This window comes from Leptonotus elevatus, chromosome 20 (assembly GCF_054856555.1).
Source record: "Leptonotus elevatus isolate MCC_2025b chromosome 20, RoL_Lele_1.0, whole genome shotgun sequence".
Taxonomy (NCBI): Eukaryota; Metazoa; Chordata; class Actinopteri; order Syngnathiformes; family Syngnathidae; genus Leptonotus; species Leptonotus elevatus.
The window spans coordinates 9448221-9475690 of NC_141258.1; the positions used below are offsets into that span (position 1 = coordinate 9448221).

Sequence of the window (27470 nt, forward strand, 5' to 3'; positions counted from 1 at the left end):
AGTGAGAGAGAGGTGGGGAGTCTAGGGTCTGGTCGCCAGTCACACATTGAACAGACATACTCGCTCACAATCATAAAAGTGCACAATTTTGAGTCTACCTAACAACCAGATTAATACAATCATGGACTCTCTGTAACCGAGAAGTCTTTTGTTTTCACACCACCCACAGTCAAAGGTTTTATGAAATAAAATGCACCAAAAACAGAGTTACTTTCACCGCACTGTTGCAGTTTATACAAATGATCTTGCGAGTGTTACTTTGTATCCATAAAAGGTCCGAGGACGAATGTCTCCCATGTCACCGTCGACCTTTTGGCCTCTCCCTCTGTTAAGCGTTGCTAATGCCACCCACGCCACCTGCTGTTGTCCTGAAGCCAAGCCAGCTCAGTTAAAAGATCCCGCTCAGCTTACGCTCTATACTACTTATGTCACACCCACGTCCCTTTATCGTACCTGACAGTTACCACTAAAAGGGCAGCGGATGACTTGTTGGTATGCCATACGCTAAATGGAGTACAGTTCTGATTAAATGTATTATCACAGAAGGCCCCTGTGTTACCTTGCTTAAAATAGTCTATCATCAACAATTATTGACTATTGAAATGTAAAAATTTGTGACAAAAATAAATACATAAACAAATGGATCAAGCATTGATTTAGGCAGCAGCTCTTTTTATTTTGCACACTTAATGGCAATTTTTATTCATACAAAATGATTGTTGGCACTCGAGTCCCTATTAAGGCCACAAAAACAATTGTGAAGAGTTTAACGTGCAAAACTACTATGTACACTACGGCACATATCACAACTACATTACGAGCAGACATTCATAGTTTTTATAACTGTGATAACAATGCAACAACATATACAACAACAAACAAGTGTTTTACAACAATAGAAACATACCATAAACACAAAACACCATTTAACAGGTTTTGTTCATATGGATTATGGATGACCAAAACTGCCAAAATTATAAATACATAAACGACTAAATAAATAACTAAAAATAAAAAAAATATATAAAAAATATAATTTAAAAATTAAATATCTCTCTCTCTCTCTCTCTCTCTATATATATATATATATATATATATATATAGAAATAAAAACAACAAAATATAAATATATCCATACATAAATAAAAGTAAAAATAAATAAATAAATAAAAAAACGAGATTCAAAAAATTTAAATAAGCATAAAAAATAAATGTCTAAATAAATACAAAAATAATTATATAAATAAAATTAAATATAAATCAATAAATAAAAATGCTCTGCTCTCACATTTATTTATTTTATGCTGCAGACGCTCTGCCAGGTCAAAATGTTATTCAAACTTTATTATTTTTACTTTTATTTATTTATTTAGGGAATATATTTATATTTTGTTGTTTTTATTTTCTTTCTTATTTATTTATTTGTATTTATTTTTGAATTATATTTTTTATTTTTCTAATTATTTTTACTTTTATTTATTTAGGGATATATTTAGATTTTGTTGTTTTTATTTCATTTTATATTTATTTATTTTGTATTTAATTTTTGAATTATATTTTTATATCCGTTTTTTATTTTCCCTTTTAGTCATTTATTTATTTTTAATTTTGGCAGTTTTGGTCCTCCATAATGGACAAGGCAAGGATTTAAAAAAAAAGAGCACTGTGATAGATTTATTAGTATCACTGGTATCATGTCCATGCAAACAGTATTTTTCTCCCCACCTCATACCAGACTAATCATGTCAGTATACAACATGTGATTGATTTTGGCTCCAAGCCGATTCTCCCGTTAAGCAATAGACATAACATTAGCTAGACCTTTTAAGATAATCTTCTCTCCTACTTTCGCTTGCACGGCACGCACCAGCAGCTCACATGTCGACTCCAGTCTGGGTCTCTTCTATTTGTATCCGCGGGGTTTGTGCGGTTGCGTGCATTTGTATGTATCGCTTCAATGCCACTCAGGATGGGGGTGTTATGATGAGGGAACTGTGGACTGAACTGACTTGACACCAGGCAGCAAAAACAGTAAGCAACAGTGTTAGCTAATTTGCACATCCAGTGTTATATGCGCTCACAATGTTGTTTTCACAGCTTCCATAAACTGTCTCACAGTAATTAGAAATAAAATAGCAGCTAATTAACAACAAAAAAAAGGCAGACGCTAAGCGTTTAGGTATTAGGCAGACGCTCCACGCACATCTCCAAAGGCCTCTTGAAGGCTCCCCTCCCAAACACCTCCACGTTGCTGGCCAGCCACGAGATCACATTACCCGGCAAGTACGACGTGCAGTTGGCCATGGACTGGATCTCGGCTGGCTTCAGAACTCGGTCCCAGATATTGACTTGACTCAGTTCTCCTACGAAGGCCTGTCCGGCATCAAAGCGGCCGCCTACGACGTCCTGGAGACAACAGCAAAAATAAATCTGCAGTAAAACATTTCCGTGATATCACGTGAATTTCTGCAAAAGACAAATAAATGTTACGCATACCTGCTCTTGGCCCAGGATGATAACCCCTCCCGGTTTAATGGGGTGCCATGCCGCCAGGTTATCTCCCGTGCCTTGCTTCTCCCCATCTTGATAGGCCTCCCACTGGCCATCCCTGGTGGTCCATGAGATGCAGATATGGTGCCACTTCCCATCACGTACCTCCAAAGGCAGCTGTGCAACCTTCACAATCAAAGCCCATTAGATGGACTATGACTGTTATTTTATTTATACAAGCGGCCAGGACTCACCTTGTCATTAATGAGCAGCTCAATTGGGTTATTTCCCCATTCGATCAGCACGATCTCATTGGCTTGTCCGGGCACACCGTAGGAGAAAGGTGTCCCGATTCCTGGGGTGGCGCTGGACTTGATCCACATGCAGAGAGTGAATGCATACATCTCCGGGAGGCTTTTGATGATGCGGCCATACAAGTAGTTTGTTCGCTGCGGTAACGAAAGCTTGAACTGCTCCGGGGACTTGAAGTCTTCTCCTCCTGTCCATATACAGAAGCGAGATGAGTCACCTACAGTATAGTGTTGAATTTGTCTTTTTGTACTACATTTCAAAACTGCTGGACCCAAAAGTAACCCAACATTAGCAATAGCTAACCTAGCTCTGTGTCCAAAAGAGACAGAGGTAATGGTGGATTTATTTATTTATTTTTATACTCATGCGTACTGGATTGAAGCTGTGACACATCATGTTGGGTCAAGATTTTGATCTAACAAAGGGTAAAAAAAAAATTTAAAAATAAAAACCTACCAAGAAATGGGTTACCATGTTATCAGTAAAGCAATGGTTACCGTTTCCTAAGAATGTTATGTGAAACCAGTACACAACAAAATTGTCAAACAACAACAACAACAACAACAGAAACCAGCTTTGGTTCTTCAGCTCGCCCAAATCCAATCTCCAACCCAATCTGATGGGTCAAAAATAATTAACTTACCACCTAGTCTACTGGCTCAAAAATAATTAACTAACCCAACCTTGGGCAAAAGTAGCCCATCTTGCCCAAATCCAATCTCGAAACACAATCTGTTGCGTGAAAATAATTAACTAACCATCCAGTTTGATGGGTCAAAGTAATTAACTAACCACACAGTCTATTGCAGGGGTGCTCAAGTGCGGTCCTCGAGGGCCCCTATCTAGCCTGAGGACCGAACAGGCACCCCTGGTCTACTGGGTCAACATAACTAACTAACCCAACCTTGGGTAAAAGTCACCCATCCCTCCCAAATCCAATCTCCAACCCAATCTGTTGTGTCAAAAATAATTAACTAATCACTCAGTTGGCTGGGTCAAAAATAATGAACTAACCCAACCTTGGACAAAAGTAACCCAGCCCGCCCAACTTCAATATCTAAACCGAATTTGTTGGGTGAAAATAATTTAAGAACCACCCATTCTACTGGGTAAAAAATAATGAACTAACCCAACCTTGAACAAAAGTAACCCAGCCCGCCCAACTTCAATATCTAAACCAAATTTGTTGGGTGAAAATTATTTAAGAACCACCCATTCTACTGGGTAAAAAATAATTAACTAACCCAACCTTTGAACAAAAGTAACCCATCCCTCCCAAATCCAATTTCCAACCCAGTCTGTTGTGTCAAAAATAATTAACTAACCACTCAGTTGGCTGGGTCAAAATAATTAACTAACCCAACCTTGGGCAAAAGTAACTCAGCCCGCCCAACTCCAATATCCACACCGAATATGTTGGGTGAAAATAATTTACTAACCACCCATTCTACTGGGTCAAAAAGAATGAACTAACCCAACCTTGGACAAAAATTACCCAGCCTGCCCAAATTCAATCTCTAAACCCAATGTGGTGGGTCAAAAATAATTAACTAACCGTCCAGTCTGCTGGGTCAAAGTAATTAACTAACTACTCAATCTATTGGGTCCACATAAACAACTAACCCAACCTCAGGCAAAAGCAACCCATCCCTCCCAAATCCAATTTCCAACCCAGTATGTTGGGTCAAAAATAATTAACTAACCCAACCTTGGGCAAAACCAACCCAGTCTGCTCAAAATCCACAGCTACACAACTTTCTGAAAACAACCCAGCGATTTTTAGTGTGTACTGATTCTGAAGAGCAGCTCGTAGAGACTGAAATGGGATTGGACAAATAAAATCTAACATCCACACACAGAGTGGAAGCAGTACAGTCAAGAGAAAGGATACGAAATGAAAAGAATGTTGAGAATAATACAATTCCATGGAACAATTATTTCTGATAGTGTTTAAACTCACGGAAGAAGGCCTAGGATGAGTGCCATGGAAAATGGACGAATGGAACGACTTTCAACAACATTGTGAGTGTGTGCCATTGGCAAGTTTCTGTCCATTCATCCGGAAGAACACATTGTGAGGTCTGAGGTCCCAACCTGAGTGATGGCCTGCCTCACAATGTCTGCTCTAGTCCCTGCTGGTACCATCTTACTGGCATCCATTCAGGCCATTAACAATCAGTGACGCGATCACTCGAAAAGACTCAGTTTTCAGCATTCTGGGACTTCACAATTAGCATTCCCATCTGGCGAGTGATGTCACGTATGCACCATGTCATGTTTTGACCACATAAAAAAAATACAATGCAGGAAGCAGAGAGATTTGAGTTCTCAAGCTGGAAATCCAATCACTACTTTGAGTTTGTCAGCTAAAGAAAATATTAAAGTACGTTACACAGTCTGTGCTGTTCACAAAGTATCATCTAGCTTCAAAATCACGACCAGTACATCCAATTAAAATAAATAAATAATGATAAAAGGATCACAGCCCGTTCGAGCTTAAAAAGAAACGCGCGCAAGGTTGTGTGACTGTATGAGGTCCCCAAATGTAATCATTATAGGCTATATATAGAAGTAATGTTCATTCGAAATGTTATTTTTTGCCGTGACAATATTAACAGCTAAATATGTCAGGCCAAAACAGACTGCCTGAAAAAAAATATTTAGAAGTGAAGTCTTCTATTTTTTTTTTCTTTTTTATAAATACAAGTAGCCTGTTTGTGTGTGTTTTTCAAGGTAACTACAGCAATACTGTTTTAAAAACTACTCTTTTGTTTTTGTTATCTGAGTCATCTTTCCATCCCATTTTCCTGCGTCACATTACCTTTCTCAAGCTCACTTATCCTCTCCACCAGCGCGTTGAGCGTACTTTCCGTCTTCAGCCGGTACGCTGCCGTGGCGTTGGACAGCATGCTCTTCTCCTCTTCCAAGTTGCTGACTTTCCTCAGGAGCTGCTTCTCCAGCTCGACCAGGCGACGCTGCAGTAAGGCACGCAGCTCGCTGGGGAACGACGCGCCGGATATATTGGCTCGCATCTGCTGTTGCTAAAGATGGATGAGCAGGAAGTGGACACAGGTGACCGCGGATAGGTAGCAGCGGGAGACGCTGTTGACTTCGCAGCAGGATTCTAAACGCATGTCTGACTGTCTTACAAATGCACATATACTAGAATTTATAAAAAGGAGATGTGGCGACACTACCATCTTTTGCTACTCGTTATTTGGCTATTCAATATTTGGATGTGTGTATTTGTAATGATTAGTTATAAAGCAGTGATTGAAATCAACCCGAAAAAAATGTCTTACAACATTTTCTATGCCACTCCACCATTCTAAACATGGCATTCGGATTAATATTGCGTATGTGGAATACACACCCAGAAACAGATTGGTCAAATTGACCCCAAAAAAAGAGGTTAAATTTGACCTATCTAGTTGGTAGTTATGTGTCCGACAGATCATTTGGTTAAAACAACCACTCTCGAATGGTAGGTGTTTTCAATCAATATATATTGGTGACCAAGATATTGGTTAATCTGTGTTAGAGGCTGACATTTTTTCGTGAAAAAAAGTACCACTGATCGTCACACCCACCTAAGTGGGTCGATAATCGCTCTCCGCATTTGACCCATCCCCTGAGAGAGCGGTAACCAGCGACAGGGGCAGCAGCGCTCAAGGAATCATTTGGAGATCTAACCCCCCAATTCGATCCCTCAATGCTGAGTGTCAAGCAGGGAGGCAAACGAATCCCATTTATAGTCTTTGTTCTGACCCGGCCAGGGATTGAACCCACCACCTCCAAGTCTCAGGGGAGACACTCCAGGCCACTAAGCTGGTCACACCTCGTGACCTATCTAGACACACGTTTCCATTTTTAAACACTATACTATTTTTATATTATATTGTAATGACTTATAATAATTGATAAATACATTTAGAATATAATAAATTGATACAATAAATATATTTCCAAGTGCTCTATCAAGACTTACTTTCTATTGTAACAAATGTCATTGGTTGTTTGGCTAACCCAAAAAATTGGTAACAATTAATCAAGCCAATATGAGCTTAACCAACGAGTTGGTAGTCCATTTTTAGAGTGTATGAATAAATAGAGCAGCAAACTTCACCCATTTTCATCCATCTCACAGGGCGGCCATTTTGCCACATGCTACTGAAAATGACATCACAGTTGCTCGGGGCTCAGGTAAAGACCAATCATGGCTCAGCTTGTGAATTTCACATGACCAAACTCAGAAAACAGGTGAGCAGCGATTGGTCATTACCTGAGCCATGAATGGTCGTTACCTGAGCAACTGTGATGTCATTTTCAGTCAACAGCAAGTGGCAAATGGCCGCACCCTGACATGATTAAAATTTGGCTGCTTTATTTGTATTGAACAAAATCAATACTAATCATAATGTCGTGTTAAGACTATAGTGTGTGTGTGGGGGGGATGATGGCTGGATAGCTGGATTTTTGGATTGATTAAATTATTATTAAAAGACATAGGTGCTATTTGATCTATTCTCTTACAAAAGCTAATGTTTTGTCTGATAATGATCTTATTGTTTTATTCATGTGACTTGCACTAAGATGTTTTTTTTACATGATGTTTTGTTTTTTAAACAGCCAACATTTCCATGTTAGTTATACCTGCTCAATCCAATATGATGCAAGGCCAAAAAAAAAAAAAAAAAGTGTTTTAATCAGGGGTGTGCAAAGTGTGGCCCCTTAAGACTTTTGTAACATATACAATTGTTGCATTCCCTAAGCTGCGCTCTAATTAGTTTAAGTAGTACAAAACAGGACTTTTACGCATTGGGACGAACTTACCTCCAGGTTCTCCAACCGGTCCTTGAGCCCCTGCATTGTTTTGCCAAGATTCTCCACAGTGTCATTTGGATCCCTGGGGACGTCTCCCATTGTGTTTTGCTTCACTTTGCCCCAAGCAGCCCCCTTCTCGTACTTTCTATCATCCGTGGTTGATGCGCAGAGGGACAGCTTGGTGGTCAGCTCGTTGATCGTGCCAAGTTGCTTGGAAATGGTTTCTTTCTGCTGCAGAATAGTCTCTCGGAGTTGCATGACGGTGTTGCGGAGCTCCTCTTCCTGCCCCCCGGCGCTGATTTCGGGTAATAAGGTCACCGGGCAGCTGGTGTCGCCGACGAGGGGAACTGCCCGGCAAATGTAGCGCTTCCCGTCGTCCGCTTGGCCGCTCGTTTGGTGCCGGCAGCCCAGCGCACAGAACATTACAAAGCCGTAAAAAAGTGATAACATACCTGCAAAGGATGCCTCCGAGTAGTATTAATGATAAGTAAACACTCTATGAAGTCATCCAGTCTGTGCCTAAAAACACGCCCGTTACCATTTACGCACGCACAATTCTGAATTAGTCGATTTATAAAACAGTGCCATAATTCAACTAAACTAAAAAATAAATAAAATGTATATTTAATAGCACAACCCAAAATGAAAATCTAGTCAAGGCCGAACTATTCCTGGCGCAAACAGAGCGCAGTGTGGCACTGATCGGACAGTTCCTCTTTAGGGAAAGAGGATTACCAAAAAAAAAAAAAGTGTCTAGAGAACGCCTGGGATTGGCTGTAGTAGGCTGACGTCAGCGGCCAGCAGGGTGACACATTTATTTATCTGTTTGAGCACTTCATTAAGCAATGACGAGGCGACAATTGCAAACCAATGGGGGGGCGAGGGCAAAAAATCAATTCCATTTTGAGTACACAATGTCCTTATTTCACTTATTCGTTTATGCCAACAAATGTAACAGTCATTTTTCTTGCGGTCCCTGTAAATTCAATATGTTGAAAACTTGTGTTCATAACTAATTTCAGTTTTATTGGGCAGTGCATGTCTTAGCAGGTAGGTCTCCCTCACAGTTGCTTGTTGATAGCATAATCTCCGCAATAACAAGAGAATAGGGAGTGAGTCTTTCCACAAATAGCCAATAAAATGCAAGCAGTCTAATAATACCCACATTAGGCTTATACATCTCCTATATTAATAGTTAAAACCATAAATGTAACACAAGTTATGATCCCCAAAATAGTTTAATATCAACTCATCTTGCAACATTACCCTTGAAATGGCTTACAGACGAGAACAATAAATTGTGTGTACATATATAGCAACAGAAAAAAGACAATTGCTTGTGCCACTAACATAGTTCCCTCTTCCCTGGCACCCATGCGCCATACGGCCATAGGTAAGTTTTCAGAAAATGAGAAAAAGAAAAAAGAAAAAAGAAAAAAGAAAAAAGAAAAAAGAAAAAAGAAAAAAAAGAAGAAAAATAAAAAAAAACAAAAAAAAAAACAAAAAAATAACAAAAAAATAACAAAAAAATAACAAAAAAGAAGAAGAAAAAAAAATGCTCGGGATCGATTACCAATAGGTGAATTTTAAAACATCAGATTCAAAATGCACTCATGACGTATAAAAAAAATGAGGACACGATACGTTAACAATTAGCCGCGGCTGTCTGCCTGGTCGTGAAAGGTCAATAAATCCCGGTGGGCAGACTGGAAGACATACCGCTGAGCATTGAACATGGCCTTCAAAAGGTACAGTCACATGAGGACGACACGGGCACACACATACGGATATACGAGGCAGAGAGAGATCAGGATGTACTTTAATCTAGCAGCTGAGAAATTCAGAGAATTGAAAGAATGCTCAAATCATTCAAATTATAATGATTCAAATATTATATACCCTGGCATTAAGATGATTTCAAATGAGCACAGGTGGCAAAAGTAATTATGCCGAGATATTAATCATATCGAGAAAAAGTACAGAATAAAGATAGTGTTCATGATACATGTCAAATGAGAGTAAAGTAAAAAGTAATCAGAAAAACAAATACTCGATTACACTTGAAAAACCTACTTAATTACAGTTACTTGGTTACAATGCACCAGTGCGAATGAGTATATTAGTCCAAGTCAGTCTGGTTTGCTGCCATAACATCATCATATGAGTTATAACAAAAGATCTGCAAGGCCCTTACCAAGTGCAATGAGGTATGACTCAATGAACCTGTGTGGTGAATAATAAGTGTTTTTGTGTAGATTTTTCAGCGAAGTGGGACATCATGTGTTTTTGTGGTATCCATCAATATCTTCGTTAGGATCGGGACTCAGCGAGAGCTAGCCCCTTTCCCAGCTGAATGTGGGGCAAGACGTGGTCATCAGCCAATCACAGAGCCGAAAAAAACAAACAAATATTCACACTCACATTCATACCAGTGGACAATTTAGTCTTCAATGTTTTTCTTCTTTGAATGTGGGAATAGCTAGAGAAAGCCCACACAAGCAGGAAATGAACATGCTAACTCCACTACAATGACTGTGAGGCAGACATGCTAACCACAATTCTGCCCGCCACATTATTATATTAGGAAATGTTGAGGAAAATAGCTGTCATCCCAGCAGTGGCAGTTGACAACTCTAATTGAACTAGATCAACTGTCTTTTTACTTGTGGTGCATTTCCCTTTATTTTATTGTAAGCCTAGAAAATAAAACGAAAACATTTACGCAATAAATCAGCTATTGTTTATGGTAATACAGAAACAATGCATTGCTTGTTTGTTAAAAAAAATACATAGGGAAGGAGACATTGAAAAAATAATTACATGTTAAATTTGAATATAAGGGGGGGGGGGGGGCAAAACATTTTTTGTTGATTATTTTTCTAACTAACTAACTAACTAACTGGAACCAGTGAATTAAATTTTATGTCAGGTTTAATTATATAATAAATATATATAATAATAGCAAATTACTAACAGACATTTTTGTGTTACTGTCTGAATCCAGCAATACAAATACAGTGATATCTATGATATAAATTAGCACCTCCGTGTTGTCAAACTGGGTGTCTTTAAAAAACAAATTCTCTCCATGAGAGACATGAAAGAAAAATGGAAATCTGTTTTTTGGTTACTAGGTGATGAAGGCAAAGGGTAGGAAGCAGCTGTTCTATTGCAGTTGGCTGAAAAGTGGGGGGAAATTAAAAGTGAAAATAATGATACAGAATTTCATTTAAAAAAAAATATCCAAGAACTATAGGCTGGCTTGTTAGTCAGCGTGAAGCACAGGTAACATTTTGTTATGCACACCATGAAAGGAGAGAGGCTTTCCATGCATGAATAGGTTTTCGGGGTATTGTCGAGGATTCAGTCTACGGGAGAGTGCACTTTTCTCTTTTTGTGATCTGGCTGCACTAAGAGGTCGTCAACAGGCTGTATCACTACTGAGAAAACACATAGTCTAATGGACACCCGAGTGGTCTTTTATAGATGGAGAGCCAGTGATTTTTTTTCTTCAACCCTTTAAAAAAAAAAACACATCAGATAATGAAACAAACAAGAGCGTTGCAATAAGCCTGTGACATCTCTTTTAGCAGCTAATCATTACCTGGAGAACAACGTGGGGAGAAAAAGCAAGCATGTCAGTTATCGTCAACATTATGTGACAATTGGTGAAAGGAATATTCTGTTCTGAGGCCTCTTGCTAGCGGGTTAACTGACAGAGACAACTGCTAAGTAAAGCCACAAGCGACACAAGGAGGGGGGGGGGGTATATTGGCCGATGGATTTGGTGATAAATCAAGACTTCATTATTGTCCCCACTATTACCAAGGCAATTTGATCGCTTTACCCATTAGCCTGGCCAAGAGAATGGGCTACTTAGGAATTAATCACTGAAATAACACCAGGAAAGCAAGAACATTTGGTCCCCTGGTTCTAAAAGGGAATCATTTCAAAGATGAACTGAACAGATGACAACAAGATTTGCAATTGGATACCAAAAAGCTGATTTTTCAGATGGTTACTCCAGACTGTGAGTCTGAATCTCTGAAGTGCACAAAGTTGCCAATTATACAACAGAATACAAGCTTTATGTTCAATGGAACATGCCTGACTTTCCCTCTGACTATGCTATGTAAATGTGTTAGTAAATACAAGATCATTTTATTTCAGTAGTTTTGTGTTTATATTAGTGCGTTGGCTCAGTGACGACGATCAACAGTTTAAAAGTCGCCTTGTGTCAGCCCATGGAGATTAGAGACCTTTACTATGCTGCCATCTTGTGGCAAAAACAAAAACACAATGAATTTAACATGGGAAAAAAATAATGAAACGATTTACATGTTTATTTAGCAAATGTGCATTTGGATGAGTTTTTTTGTTTTTGTTTTGCTCACTCAGCGCCATTAACATGACATATATGACCCCAGAAACCTGCTAGATATATTACTTATTGAACTGTAATAGATTAAAAATGATGGTAAAAAATGTGTCATAAAACATTTAATGTATTATGTATTTTGAATGAGCTTGGCTCCTTGAACTACCATTTACACAGAAGCAATAGCATTTTTCTTGCTTATAGGGCTTTTGTTCCATTGCGGTTACCGTACATGCGCTACAAGACCGTCAAAAATGATGGTCATATACCACCCGCCTGTAGGACTATATCCTTCCACTTGCACTAGAAAACCATGTGTTACCGAATATCACTCACCGTGCTTAAAAAACCTGTGCACAAATAGGAAATACATCTATGTAAATCACAAATAAACTATAAATTCGTCGCAAATATGTATCAAATATACGCATTTGGTACATGATATGCGGAGGGATATCATTCACATCCATGCTGCTCAGAGCGGCAGCGCGGTGCTTTCTAACGACACGCTCATTTACGCTGGACAAGGTAGGATAATTTGTTTTACCTTTTATTATTGATTTTAGGGGGGAAAAAATCGTTTCTTCTGCGACGACTATGAATTTAGGCTTCGGGTGCATGGGCTTAATCTGTCCGTTGTAAAATATAAATTTATCTTTAACACAGTTGAACAACATCAAGGGTCCCATTCTATAATAAGCTAACTTATGAGATAATCATGACGGCGAATGCTCTTTTTTTTAAAGTTACTCAGTAAATATCGAATCTGTTATCGGAAAATAAAATGCTTGAACGCCTAACTGACAAACACGTTTGAATTTTGACGTCGGTATGATAAGAGTTTAATTCAGAATTTCTACATGAAAGTGAAATAATTGTGCTAGCCGAAGCATACTGTGACGTCATCACGGTGCGCCTGTTGATTATAATCGCCTATCAAAACTGATGGGTTTTGCAAACTTTTTGGGTCACCTCACAGGGGAGAAAGGACAATTTTGTCTTTTTTTTTGGCTATGTTGACGCATTCCAGGAGCTGCGTGTGCAAGGTTTAGTTTTAGTTTAAGTAGTTTTCATCGGCAGATGCTACTGCTTTTTAATCCTATGGATATGGATTTCACCATGCATTTAAATATCACACTGGAATTATGACCTTTATATGTTTTGTTTAGAAAAATACTTGCAAAGATGCTATGTTTAGTATTTTTGTTTTCTTTTTGATATTAATAATACAACATGCAGTGACTTTACCATGTGTAACCATAAACATGTAACATGTGCAACTTAACAATCTTGTAAGTACGTTTTTTTTCCATTTAAAAAAATGCAACTAGTCAGTTCGAGTAACTACAACTGCATACAAAACAGAAATGAGTGGATTCAGTTTGACATTTGTTTTCTGTATGATAAGATAGCTGATATGTTCATAGGTTATGTATGCTCTATTAATGTTATCATTATCATACAGTTTCTACATTGCTTTTAGTTCTCTTCTTTTTCTGTATGCAGTGCAGCACAACATGAGCACAAGCTGAGATCTCTGCAGACCGTATAGTCTGTCACCTTTCCCTCCGCTGGATCGCAGTCAGTTCCAGCTGCCACTATGGCCTTTGGCCCAGCTCCCAGTCCCACCGTGGTGGACCAGACCACACTGATGAAAAAGTACCTGCAGTTTGTGGCAGCGCTCACTGACGCAAACACACGTACGTCCATTGATCTTAGCAGTTATTATTAGACAGGCAAACGCTTGGTTAGATTCGGCACAGATGTTGAGCATGGGAATTGTGATGAGAGCGATACGCTTTAGTCCAGTCAAAGGTACATGTATGTGATTGTGTGTGTTTGTGTGAATGTGTGTGTGTGCAAGAGTGTACCTTTTTGATCAAACTGGCGATGAAAGTAAAACTGATAAGATCTGAGAGTCCCTGCTAAGCCCATGTAAAAGGCCATGGATGTTAAATTACATTTAACAAATTGGATTAATTGTCCCTCATTTTCCAGCTGATGAGACCAAGCTCAAGATGATGCAGGAGGTCAGCGAGAACTTTGAGGTGAGTTTGACACAGCGCTGGTAATTAATTGAGTTTACAGATTAATTGGAGTGCATTTGTCAGGATTTTTTTCCCTTTATTTTTAATTACTTCCCTGGTTCAAAGCACAAAGTCTGAGTCAGTGTTGAAAATTTAGCAGTTTGGTTGCAACATTTACAACCCCTTCAGTGACTGTTTTTTTTTCTTAAAAAAAAAAAGATCAGCTAGTTTAATTCCTGTGAAAGAAAATCACAGCGTCAGCCACACTAAATATTGTGAGACAGAGTAATTATTTATACAGTGCAAAAATTAATGCTTTATGGGAAACATTTAACCAGATATGTGCATGAAAAAGAAAACATGTTTTTGGCTTTTTCCTAGAGGCGAAGGGGAAAAAATTCAGGAAAAGATTCAAAATTGGAAACTCGATTTTATTGTGTAGTAAAGAATCTCAATATATGGTTAGTTAATTGACAATACTACAGTGCTTGAAGTTGTTGATCAACCTAACACTACATTCACTGCCGTTTCCATTTCAGAATGTGACATCCTCGCCTCAGTACTCCACCTTCTTGGAACACATCATCCCTCGCTTCCTCACCTTTCTACAGGACGGAGAGGTGCAGTTTCTACAAGAAAAGCCGACGCAGGTACACCGTGATTCCCAGAACACTACGTGCATAACAATTATATGATAACTGGCATTTTATTACAATATAACATTGTGTTGCGTTACCCTAGCAATTAAGGAAGCTGGTGCTAGAAATCATCCATCGCATTCCCACAAATGAACACCTTCGACCGCACACCAAGAACGTCCTGTCTGTCATGTTTCGCTTCTTGGAGGTAAGGGTCCTTCCAAATTCTTTAGAAGCTTGACATGTGTATTTTATTCATATGTGTGCATCATGGCAAATATCAAATATGTCATTGATTGACATTCTTTCTTGTTTTGCATTAGCTCACAAAATGCAGATATGATGAACATCAGTTAAAGCAGTAACTAGACTTGACTGTTTTCCTTTACTTTCACTTCCAGATTGAAAGTGAGGAAAATGTGCTAATATGCCTTCGCATTATAATTGAGCTGCACAAACAGTTCCGTCCTCCAATCTCCCAAGAGGTGAGTTTGTTGGCCTGATTGCTTATTACTTAATTATGCTAATAAAATGTATTTCTGAAGAGATTACTTGGTAGTCAGCCGTTTTTATAACTTAAATAATAATAATAATAAAAAAACAGAGTGAGTTGAGTATTTTTACACTGAAAATACGTCTGTCACAATTAAATAATTCTATTCTTTAATTGACATTATTTACTTCTGTTGACCATGTTTTTTTGTTGAAAATTTGGGTTTGAATAAATATTCCTGAACCTCTGTTTTACATGCTGTGTTCAATTATATGTTTTCAGATTCATCACTTTCTGGACTTTGTAAAGCAGATTTACAAAGACCTCCCGAAAGTCGTCGTAAGTATCTGCTTGCTTTATGTTGTTGCGCCAATTTTCACAGAGAGCAAACAACTATTTAAAAAAAAATAAAAATAATAATTGTGTATGTGTGTGCCCCAACTAGGCCCGATACTTTGAGAACCCTCAGGTGATTGCTGACAACACGGTGCCCTCCCCAGAAATGGTTGGGATGATCACCTCCGTGTTGGTGAAGACTGCACCCGAGAGAGAAGACAGTGAAACGCGAACGGTAATCTCCAGGCAATGCATTTTTGGACATCATGGTTGGAAATCTTCCTTTCTGCAGTTTACAACTACCACCTCTAAGCACTAGATGACAGTAGTGCTCCACATCAGCAGCATGTTGAAATTCAAATAATGTTACAGATAATAATATATTCAATTTAGATTAGCTTTGCTTCATATTTGTACATTGTTTTCATTGAGCTACTGCAGCGTTGACGGCTTTATTTATTTGTTAATGGATAAACACTAATTAAATAATTATTTTGTTTTTGAAAATGTGAAAGACAGTGTTATATATATCAACACAACACTCTTAGTTCTGCACTTCACACTTATGGAGGACCAAAACTGCCAAAGTAAAAAGATAAAAGGGAAAATAAAAACAAATGTAACAAATGGGAAATGGAAAAAAAAACTACTCATATGTTGCATGCATAAATAAACACAAAAATAATAAGCATGATTGAAAGGGACATGCCAATCAGCAAATAGGTAAATAGTTCAACCCAAGACACACTTAGGACTGCACTCTCATTTGAATAACATTTATTATTGTCTACAGCATGAAATAATTAAATATGAGAGCATAGCGTTTTTATTTAATGATTATTTGATTATATTTCTATATTGATTTCGGTATTTGTTTCCACTTGTATTTTCATATTTAAATTTTTTGCATTTTATTTATTTATTTGTTTTTCCTTATTGGCCATACACATGACACACTCACTACATTAGGCACGACACTTCGAGACTCAAAAACTCAAAATCGGCTGTGACAGTAATCTGTTTCTAACATTCTGTTGACGTTGAAGCATTCCGTTGTAATTTTCACATTTTGATTAAAAATGTGAAAGAGTGAGTAAGTAATCTGTCATTGTAATCTTTATGCTCTGTCTGTAGCACACCATCATCCCACGGGGATCTTTGTCTCTCAAAGTGCTTGCAGAGCTGCCACTCATCGTGGTGCTGATGTATCAGGTGAGGGAAATGAAAATACAGCAGGACAACAAAACCACACAATTAATCGTTTTGAGAATATATGATCTTCTTTTCTGAGGGGAGATATGAAAGTGCTATTTATTAAGGATATTGAAGCTGTAAACTTGATTGACTCATTTGCTTTTTGGGATAATTGGAGTCGGGAGAGGTGTGACTGGATTCCAAATATTCCCATCCTTCCCAAATGCTCATTAATCCTTCAATAAAATCACCTCATCTGTAATTATGTGGCTCTATTACGATGACGTATTTTTTTCCCTGTATTTGTTGTCCACCCTCCTCCCCCAATTCCCGACAGCTCTACAAGCTGAATATTCACAATGTGGTGTCAGAGTTTGTGCCCCTCATCATGAGCACCATCATGCTGCAGGTGTCTCCGCAAGCCAGGTAAGATCCATTTGCCCAAACAGGAATTACAACCCCCACTAACTAAATTAATTTTCATTTTACGGCCTTCAGAATGAGATTGGGCACACTTTTAATAGAATGGTACCCTCCTACCTCCCACACCCCCTCCCTCTCTTCATCGCTCCTTCCTGGCAGCAGTTTTTTGATGGTGTCGCTAAAGCTGGTTCCATTCCATTTAGGAAAGTTAAAATAGTAGAAATTGGCTTAGCGGGAGGTGAAATTTGAGCGTAAGAAGATGGTTGTATTAGACTTTCGGAATAGGAGGGAAATGGAGCAGAGTTAATTAAGGAAAAACAAACCTCAGGAATCTCTGGCAGGTATGGAGAAAGTTTCTTTGGGAGCCACAGTAACAGCTGCCACACAAATGAATAAGCCATGCATGTAGAATTGAATCCCATATGTAGACCCACATTTCACCCTCCATTAATTGTCACCTACTGCAGGCATGCAGCATTGTGTTGATGAGGTTAAATTACTTGCATTTTTTTGTTTGTTTTCTTTGCAGGCAGCACAAGCTTTATAACAAGGAGCTGTACGCAGACTTCATTGCCGCACAGATTAAGACTCTCTCGTTTCTGGCTTACATCATTCGAATCTACCAGGTACACTCGTTTGCTGTGTTTGAAGTCATAAGTCAAACCCAAAATGTCCTTTACAATAATACGTTGCATGCGCCTCACTAGTTTAAACACGCTAGTCTGATTAATATTGCGTGTGTGAAATATGAATTGGGTGGCAAAATTCAGGCGTTTTTTTTTTCTCCATCTCAGAAGGCGGCCATTTTGTCACATTTTGTCAATCACAGTTGCTCACGGCTCACCTGTTTTCCGAGTTTGGTCATGTGACATTGACAAGATGAGCCAATTGGAACTGTGATGTCATTTTCAATCAACAGCAAATGGAAAATGGCCGCCCCCTGAGATGGATAAAAACGGGTGGATTTTGCTGCTTCATTCATTTCCCACAAATGCAATATTAATCAAAATACCATGTTTAGACGAGAACTTTTTAACAAGCCAATAAAACCAAGAGCGATGGAAGAAAAATGTTCTATTCATAGTAATTGAAACCTTTAAACATGCCATTTAAGAAACAATATTGGAATTTTCTTTTCTTTTTTTTTTAAGTTACATCCTGTAGATAACATCCTCCTGTACGAATTCATTGAAATCTGCTGTTAAGATTCCTCATTGACCGCTGCAACATCTCAGTTAGGATAGCTGGGATTCCATCATTGATTGTAAATGGCATGTTTTAAGGTTTCAATTACTATGAATAAAATATTTTTCCTCCATCACTCTTGGTTTCATTGGATTGTTAAAAAGTTCCAGTTTTTTTGGGGGTTGCAGAGTTTCCTCCAGAAAACTTGCTAAGCCTGGTGGTCAAGGACAGACTGGGAACAAAATTTAGCCCGGGAAAATATTAATCAAGGGGAAGTGGGGAGGGTGCGGGGGGGGGGGGGGTGATGACCAGCTGGCGACATGCAGCGATTACAGTTCATCGATGAGCATGTGTCGTGACGCTTAGCTAAAGCACTAGGGGAAACCCTGGTTGACTTCCCTTTTAAATAAATGGTGAACAGTCAGTTGTAAAATATCTAGAATAAGACGTAGATTTATGAAAGAAATTTGTCACTATCAGCTTAAGTTAATCATGACGTTCCTCTGCTGACTCATCTGTGCGTGTGTCCACCCTTTTAGGAGCTGGTAGGAAAGTATTCCCAGCAGATGGTGAAGGGCATGCTTCAGCTGCTCACCAACTGCCCCTCGGAGACGGCGCACCTCCGCAAGGAGCTGCTCATCGCCGTCAAACACATTCTCACAACTGAACTACGCAACCGTATGTGCCCACACCAACACACACACACACACACACACACGCAGTCAACATGCATATGTATTATGTCGCGTGACACCAGGGCACCACTAAGCATCTGTCTTGGTCAAAGTTCAAACTGCTTCAAAGCTAATTGTAGTCAAAGTTGTTCTTGCAGGTAAAGTCAACACTGTTTTTCACATTGTGTGTGACATAGCTGTCATGCCATGAAAGCTTTTGTCACTTGGTGAAAGGGTTGCCTGTGAAGTAGTATAAAGATGGGAAAATCACAGCAAATTTGCACATCTTTCATCAATATACTGTACAGGAAAGAAAATCCAACGTGTTTGCTTTATTTTGCAGAGTTTATACCCTGCATGGATAAACTTTTTGATGAATCCATCCTCATTGGCTCTGGCTACACTGCCCGGGAGACTCTTCGGTAAGTTACCCGCCTGCGCATCTATCACAATCATCTCCTTGTTTAGCGGACGGTTGCTCTGACAGCTCCGAGTCCTTTGCATGTCAATGAGGCACATCTCTCGGAGGCTGACCACATCTGAGATCCGTCTGTCAAATTGTCATGTACACACACATCTCCCGAGGGCCGATTTCCAAATGTCTTTGACCTGCCACCCAACCCTCGCCACTTGAGTGATATAACTGTCATTTCAAATTAGTAGTGCGGAGGAGCTGTTGAGACCTGGCAGAGGATATCATTGTCACTCATTAGCTCACCTTTTGTGCTGTTTTCCTTGACAGACTATTTTCACAGTTACTTCCCATAACTGTCGTCACCCTTCAGAATAGCTCATGTTGTTACTTTGTCTCTTACTGCCTTCAGTTTTTGCCACGTCTCCTAAAATCCAATAGTTATTCTATCATCATCACCTCTTTTCAGACCTTTGGCATACAGCACGCTTGCAGACCTCGTTCACCACGTTCGCCAGAACCTGCCCTTGACTGATTTATCCTTAGCCGTACAGCTCTTTGCCAAGAACATCGATGACGAATCACTTCCGAGCAATATTCAGACCATGTCCTGCAAGCTTCTGCTCAACCTGGTGGACTGCATTCGCTCAAAGTCAGAGCAGGAGAATGGCAATGGCCGGGACATCCTCATGAGGATGCTGGAGGTAGCTAGCACAAAGCGAGGCTCATTGTTAGCTTCAGTCGCTTTGAAATGTTGAATGCCATTTCTTCTTTTTCTTTTTTCTTGTATTTATCTATCAGGTGTTTGTGCTGAAATTTCACACCATAGCACGCTACCAGCTTGTCTCCATCTTCAAGAAGTGCAAACCTCAATCGGAAATGGGGGTGGTGGAGCCAGGGGTCCTACCAGGTGTACCAGCCACACCCACTCCTTCTATTACACCTGCCATCCCGCCTCCTGCTCCTCCCACACCAGTCACGAGTGCACCTCAGCCCCCTGCAACCGGCCTCGACCGACAGGGCGAGAAAGAGGACAAGCAGACGTTTCAAGTGTCAGACTGCCGCAGCTTAGTGAAGACTCTGGTTTGCGGAGTGAAAACCATCACATGGGGCATCACTTCATGCAAGGCCCCTGGAGGTAAGGCTATGAAAATTGATCTCGGACAACTATGATAAATTGGTAAATGTTTGGGAATGTTTTACTTTCAAACAGAGGCTCAGTTCATACCAAACAAGCAACTCCAACCAAAGGAAACTCAGATCTACATAAAGTTGGTCAAGTACGCCATGCAAGCTTTGGACATCTATCAGGTACCACAAGAGAACTGTTGAATTTGGCATTCATCTCCGTACAGTTTTCTAACTCAGAGGAAAAAGTAGAGCGATAAATGAAAATTCATGTTAAAATCAATGCAACCGGTGTGCAACTCTGAAAGCTGTCATCTTCTTGTGTGGCCAGGTCCAGGTTGCCAATAACCAGCAAGCATACATCAGAGTGGCCAACTGCCAGGCAGTACGCATGAAGGAGGAGAAGGAGGTTCTGGAGCACTTTGCTGGGGTCTTCACTATGATGAACCCTCTTACTTTCAAGGAGATTTTTCAAACTACAGTTCCGTACATGGTGGAGAGGATTTCTAAGAACTATGCACTCCAGGTAAACAACTGTAAAAAAAAAAAAAAAACTATATTAAATATTTTTATTTAATCTTTTGTTTAATTTCACTTCCCCAGATTGTTGCAAACTCATTCCTGGCCAACTTGTCAACATCTGCGCTATTTGCCACCATCTTAGTGGAGTACCTTCTTGAAAGACTGCCAGAGATGGGCTCAAATGTTGAGCTCTCCAATCTCTACCTCAAGCTCTTTAAACTGGTGTTTGGATCAGTGTCGCTTTTTGCAGCTGAGAATGAACAGATGCTCAAAGTGAGAATACCACACACAGGTTTTTTCTTTTCTTTTTTTTTGTTTTGCTACAAATGGGTATTAAAACAGTTTATTTTTCCTTAGCCACACCTCCACAAGATAGTTAACAGCTCAATGGAACTGGCCCAGTCAGCCAAGGAGCCTTACAACTACTTCCTGTTCCTCCGGGCATTGTTCCGCTCCATTGGTGGAGGAAGCCATGACCTTCTCTACCAAGAGTTCCTGCCTCTTTTACCCAATCTGCTACAAGGTACAAATCTTAATTGCTAATTTCTGATGTGTTTGTGCAGCATTTCCGCAGGTCACTGAAAAGTATTAAAAGTCATTAAATGGATTTTGCTCAACTTAATGCCTTAAATGGCATTAAAAAAGTATTAGAAAAGAAGAAACTTTAAAAAGTATTACATACAATCTCCAGGGGTATTAATTTAAATAGAGTTGATGTAAACACCTTGTAATTCGTGCTTTATTTACATACAACATTGTGCAAAGGAGTTACTATCACACTATTAAGCAATACTAAATATATTTATTTGTGGGTAATTTACAATTAACAAAATCACCTAGAGTCCACAAGTTGTTTAATTTTCTAAATTCTAATTGCTCTAAAAAAAAAAATACTTTTCCTGTCACCAATATCTAACATGAAACACTAATGCCCTTAGTGGCAGAAGATTCCCTCAACACAAATCTATGACGTATTGTTCCACACTCCTTTTAAATGTTTAAATAACTTTTTAATTTCAAATATCTGAACATATTTGTCCACTTTTATGTTAATTATCAAGAGGTATGAAAAACTTGAAAAAGTATTGCATTGTACATTTACACAGGTAAGAGTTAGCTATGAAAATCATGCGATTAATTGCAATTAAAAATTGCAATCGACTGACATTCCTATTACATAAACAGTACGTGTGACAATGACATTGTCCAGTTGTCCACATAAGCTACATTTTCCTACTTGCCTATGTCTTCTTTTCACGCCATTAGGTCTGAACATGCTTCAGAGTGGCCTTCACAAGCAGCACATGAAGGACCTTTTTGTCGAGTTATGCTTGACAGTGCCGGTGCGTCTAAGCTCTTTGCTGCCCTACTTGCCTATGCTAATGGATCCACTGGTGTCCGCCCTCAATGGCTCTCAGACTCTAGTGAGCCAAGGCCTTCGCACCTTAGAGCTTTGTGTGGACAACCTACAGCCAGACTTCCTCTATGACCATATCCAGCCTGTCAGGGCTGAGCTCATGCAGGTAGGACATTTTACAGACTGGTTTAATTCTTACCAAGATGCTTAGTGAGGTGCTGGTTCCTCAATGAAGAACAGGATGAACATTTCAATTTAGTGAAAGAGACGTTAACCATTTGAGGGTTTCACACTCTGATATTTTCTCTGCGCTTGCGCTCCAAGGCCTTGTGGCGTACTCTCCGCAACCCGGCTGAGACCATCTCCCACGTAGCCTACCGGGTCTTAGGAAAGTTTGGTGGCAGCAATAGGAAGATGCTTAAGGAGTCTCAAAGGCTGCACTATGTGGTGACGGAAGTTCAAGGGCCCAGCATCAAGGCTGAGTTCACCGACTGCAAAGCCTCAATACAGCTACCAATGGAAAAGGTAAGACCACACTGCTGTATTTTTTGTCAGATGTGTGTGTGTGTGCTCCTGATAATTTAATACGTCTCCTGCTTTGCTTCAGACCAAGTCCGTTATCATCAATCTAGTGTGGTCCACTATGACGGGATTATTTACGCTCAGTAATTTCTGCTTTTCTCTCAAGCCATCTTCATAGATTCAGGCCATGCACAGGCTCTCAAATTCTACTTACAGAACTCGAACATAAAGCACAGGTTATAATAGATATCATAGAGTTCAATTAGAGCAATTAGATTAGACCAAATTATCAAATGACATTGATGTGCGTGATTTAAATTGCTTCAAGGTAAGGTGGCATGTAGCAGGGCCTGGATATCCCCCAAAAATTATTTTGGTCTCTCTTGACTAATTTGTCACTGAGGACTGTCGTTTTTGTAGAATTTTGACTAGAGAGCCTGTCAGTGTCAAAATATTCTAATACACGGACAGATTTTTTATTCAATTACACAGTTTCCTAATTTACACGGCTATTCTTGTTTCTTTATCTCCTCCTCTTTGTTCAAAGTGGCATTAATTCACTCCCTTTTTAAGTAGCCAAGCCATATTGTAGAGATGACAAATGCTTTTGCTTAGCCACTGTACCACTAATGTGGTTCATGTATCACTATTTTTTTTGTGTATGTGTATTTGTGCAAATAATAGTCACAATTTAAGAATTTCTATTCACTTAAAAAAAAAAACCTTTGAATTCTAAAGATTTGAGTGTTATATCCCATTCTAGGCAATAGAGACAGCCCTCGACTGTCTGAAGAGTGCCAACACAGAGCCGTACTACAGACGGCAGGCGTGGGAGGTCATCAAGTGTTTCCTGGTGGCCATGACCAGTCTGGACGATAACAAACACGCTCTGTACCAGCTTCTTTCTCATCCCAAGTAAGCAAACATCCGTTCATAAGATGGCAGCTAACACCAAATTCTTGATCTGCTGTTTAGCAAAGCAATTATGGTCGAGTATAGTGAAACTCTGTGCGTGAGTTGTGCTCGTTTTGCTTTTCAACACACTGTCACATCAATTCTGTGTGAAGGGCTGGTGTTTCTAATTACATTCAAGCTGACCCCAACTCTATGGCAGGCTTCACTTTGTGACAAAACAGTTCCATGAGCCTCCAGTCAGCAAGAAAGAAGAAGAGGTGTGCTAGTGGGATGTGTTAGTCACATTACCATCATTGATTCCGGGCAGGGGCTAATTGACTTTCTTCTGTCTGTTTATGCTACATCCTGGCCCTTTCACTCTCCTTTCATTACACACACACATACGCTCATGCCGAAAGACAAGTGTGTCTGTGTGGTGTGCACAGTTCTGCCGGGGTAATGAAGTGTGTCAGTTATGATCAGGGGGCTGCGACTGCTGCCTCCGCTGTCAGACATCTTGATTTGTCCTCCCTCATGAAAGATTCTCTCTGTTTTTCTTCTCCCTTCATTTACGCTCTTCTCGTCCTTTCCCTCCGTGGTCAGATGACTTTAAATTTAGCCTTTGTGAGTACACCGTTAACGTCGGCACGGCAGCCCTGTGAATGATAAAAGGCCAATTGATCTGACATTCTGACAGTCTCTGTCTCCATTCTTCCCTCCACGATACTCACATTTCTCTGCTTTTGTCACACTCCTGTTTCCTCACCTACAACCCCCTCATCCCATCCCCACCCCGCAAATAGCAGCCTTTTAAAAAGCAATAATGAGATGAAGCAATCCATCAGGTCTACCCCCGGCGTCTGGCATTATAAAACACAAGCTCAAGCATGGAGAAAACAGCTGCTCAATAACACGGCGGCCCAGTTGCCTTCAGCTGTTGTAAATAACAAATACCAACAGGGACATCCAGCAGAGATGCAGAATAGAAACAAAATAAAAGACAAAATGCAAAACAAATCTTTTCATATAAGATGTGTTTATTAACATAACTGTGTATACTTTCTTTATTGCAATAATAATCATGCATCTAAGAACATCTTAATAACACAGTAAGCTCAGCAAGTGGAGATACAAACTGGGAATCTACTGATAAGCAAAGGTGGCAAAAGTACACACTTAAGTAGGAAGTGCACTTGTGTAAAAAAAAAATATATATATATATATATATTGTAAAAGCAGAAGCATTGTGTCGTCATCCGCTGAGGTTGAAAAATGTAGGGAGCCTATTTGTACAAATTAAGGCGTACAAAGAGTACACACTGTATATCATAAATAGGCTATGAAGCAATGTAAATACTCAAGTGAAGTACGGGTATCTTCAAAATCGACTCAAGTACAATAACATACTAACAAAGTATTTGTATTCCTGAATATATTCAAGAAATGCTGATTGAATACAAACCCAGCAGGGCTCTGAGATCTGCAGACTTGGCTCAATTGGTGGAACCCAGAGTTAAAAAAAATAAACATGGTGAAGCTGCTATGCTGCACACAAGTGGAATAAGCTAATAACAGAAGTGAAGTCAAACATTTTTAAATCATGTGTTTTTCCTTTTAATTATTTTAGAAAATTTCCTTACGCTAAATGTTTTAAAAGTTTGATGTCTGTTTTAACATTGTCAATTTATGTTATTTTAATAAGTTTTTAACCTACTTTTGTTTTTTCTGCTTTTTTTCTGCTTATGTATTAACTGCAGTGTTTATTGATGCCAGGGTGTTGTCTATCCTTGTGTAAAGCACGTTGAGTTGCCTTATGTATGAAATGTGCTATAGAAATGAACTCGCCTCGCCTTTCCTTCTCACCACTGCATAGAACAGTGGTTCTTAACCTGGGTTTGAGTGAACCCCAGGGACACACAATATTTTACTTTTGCTGGTCCTTCTTTTGACAACTGCTAATTCCTTGTGTTTTTTTTCCCCCTCCAGCTTTACCGAGAAGTGGATCCCCAATGTTATTATCTCTCATCGCTACAAGGCACAAGACACGCCTGCCCGCAGAACTTTTGAACAGGCCTTGACTGGAGCATTCATGTCTGCCGTGATAAAGGACCTGAGGCCCAGTGCGCTACCTTTTGTAGCCAGCTTGATCCGCCACTACACCATGGTTGCTGTGGCTCAGCAGTGTGGTAAGACTTGCGATCAAATATCGGCTTTTGCTCCAATCGCACAATAAAGCTATTACAATGTTTATTCAGCTGTTTAGTATCATGATTTAAAATGCATTTGTGGATTTCTGTTCCCACAGGTCCATTCTTGCTGCCGTGCTACCAACTTGGCAGTCAGCCAAGCACAGCAATGTTCCACAGCGAAGAGAACGGGTCAAAGGGCATGGATCCACTTGTTCTGATCGATGCCATTGCCATCTGTATGGCCTATGAGGAGAAGGAACTGTGTAAGATAGGAGAGGTGGCCCTGGCTGTCATATTTGATGTGGCCAGCATCATCCTTGGCTCCAAGGAGAGGGTGAGAAACTGAGGGACTTAATTTTTTGAATGTGATTTTTTTTTTGTTGTTGCTATTTTTCTTCATTAAGATGATTTGTTTGTATTTGACTTCTATTTCAATCTGCAGGCTTGCCAGCTTCCCTTGTTCTCTTATATTGTGGAGCGTCTGTGTGCCTGCTGCTACGAACAGGCTTGGTATGCCAAGCTTGGTGGTGTGGTGTCCATCAAGTTCCTTATGGAACGGTTGCCTCTTATCTGGGTCCTACAAAACCAGCTCACATTTCTCAAGGCCCTGCTGTTTGTTATGATGGACCTCACAGGAGAGGTGAGCTCGAATGATGTTCAGTACTTTTGTTAAGCAAGTTCTCAGTAATAGTGGTGGCTTCTGAATTGTTTAAATTTATGAATGGGACTTTACCCAGGTGTCAAATGGAGCTGTAGCCATGGCAAAGACAACCCTGGAGCAGTTGCTGGTACGCTGCGCCACTCCACTGAAAGATGAAGAAAAAACTGAAGAACTTCTGACTGCCCAAGACAAATCTTTCCACATGGTAACACACGACCTCGTTCGAGAGGTGACCTCCCCCAACTCCACTGTCAGGAAGCAGGCCATGCATTCCCTCCAGGTGCTGGCTCAGGTCACTGGCAAGAGCGTGACTGTCATCATGGAGCCACACAAAGAGGTAAAATGTTTATCAGCACTGGTAACAAATCTTGATAAAACTTGATTGTTTTGATAGGAATCAATTTATTGCGGGGTTTTCATCAGGTTTTGCAAGATATGGTTCCCCCCAAGAAACATCTTCTGCGCCACCAACCTGCAAATGCACAGATTGGCCTAATGGAAGGAAACACCTTCTGCACCACCCTGCAACCCCGCCTCTTCACTATGGACCTCAATGTCATTGAGCACAAGGTCTTCTATACAGAGGTACGCAACACGCAGCTCTACATCTAATATTGTATTTATGTATATCTGTATATGAAATCCCATTAGCCTACTGGATAAAAACCGTATTTGTGCAGGTCATACAAGCAAGCATTTTACATTGGACGGCTTCATTCTAGAGCTGGCAGATGAATTAATTTTATCGATCAGTTAAATTTTACGCAACGTGGAAAAATCCATTTAACATTGTATTTTGTAAGGGAAAAAA

General features: G+C 39.7%; 2 protein-coding genes across 3 annotated transcripts in view; one reads left to right on the forward strand and one right to left on the reverse strand.

Annotated features, from left to right (window-relative positions):
• Positions 1-651: 651 nt before the first annotated feature.
• nptx2b (neuronal pentraxin IIb) lies at positions 652-8331 on the reverse strand. The gene is made up of 5 exons (XM_086065151.1): positions 7636-8331; positions 5624-5843; positions 2745-2989; positions 2497-2676; positions 652-2406 (listed from the first exon to the last, which is right to left on the reverse strand). Exons 1-5 carry the CDS (start codon positions 8074-8076, stop codon positions 2176-2178), a joined length of 1317 nt encoding a protein of 438 aa, XP_085921277.1. The 5' UTR covers positions 8077-8331; the 3' UTR covers positions 652-2175.
• A 4156-nt stretch (positions 8332-12487) lies between these two features.
• The window catches only part of trrap (transformation/transcription domain-associated protein), a 76790-nt gene continuing 61807 nt past the window's right edge, over positions 12488-27470 (forward strand). For both annotated transcript variants that reach the window (XM_086064342.1, XM_086064343.1), the window contains exons 1-27: positions 12488-12532; positions 13511-13704; positions 14003-14052; positions 14571-14681; positions 14773-14877; positions 15071-15154; positions 15445-15501; positions 15608-15733; positions 16633-16710; positions 17030-17118; positions 17645-17741; positions 18840-18978; positions 19318-19396; positions 19856-20090; positions 20188-20524; positions 20600-20697; positions 20846-21040; positions 21118-21309; positions 21394-21559; positions 22303-22559; positions 22718-22918; positions 23679-23830; positions 25796-25995; positions 26115-26332; positions 26441-26638; positions 26736-26996; positions 27083-27244. In XM_086064342.1, the coding sequence (XP_085920468.1) occupies positions 13605-13704; positions 14003-14052; positions 14571-14681; positions 14773-14877; positions 15071-15154; positions 15445-15501; positions 15608-15733; positions 16633-16710; positions 17030-17118; positions 17645-17741; positions 18840-18978; positions 19318-19396; positions 19856-20090; positions 20188-20524; positions 20600-20697; positions 20846-21040; positions 21118-21309; positions 21394-21559; positions 22303-22559; positions 22718-22918; positions 23679-23830; positions 25796-25995; positions 26115-26332; positions 26441-26638; positions 26736-26996; positions 27083-27244 (3987 nt within the window). In that variant the 5' untranslated portion in view covers positions 12488-12532; positions 13511-13604. The remainder of the gene's footprint in view (positions 12533-13510; positions 13705-14002; positions 14053-14570; positions 14682-14772; positions 14878-15070; positions 15155-15444; positions 15502-15607; positions 15734-16632; positions 16711-17029; positions 17119-17644; positions 17742-18839; positions 18979-19317; positions 19397-19855; positions 20091-20187; positions 20525-20599; positions 20698-20845; positions 21041-21117; positions 21310-21393; positions 21560-22302; positions 22560-22717; positions 22919-23678; positions 23831-25795; positions 25996-26114; positions 26333-26440; positions 26639-26735; positions 26997-27082; positions 27245-27470) is intronic.

Excerpts from the sequence above, each read along its gene's own strand:
- nptx2b (XM_086065151.1), bottom strand. The coding sequence starts at position 8,076 with ATGTTATCACTTTTTTACGGCTTTGTAATGTTCTGTGCGCTGGGCTGC. Across the intron at positions 2,990-5,623 it reads GATAAGTGAGCTTGAGAAAG|GAGGAGAAGACTTCAAGTCC; the intron begins GTAATGTGACGC and ends GTATATGGACAG. Across the intron at positions 2,677-2,744 it reads AGCTGCTCATTAATGACAAG|GTTGCACAGCTGCCTTTGGA; the intron begins GTGAGTCCTGGC and ends TTGATTGTGAAG.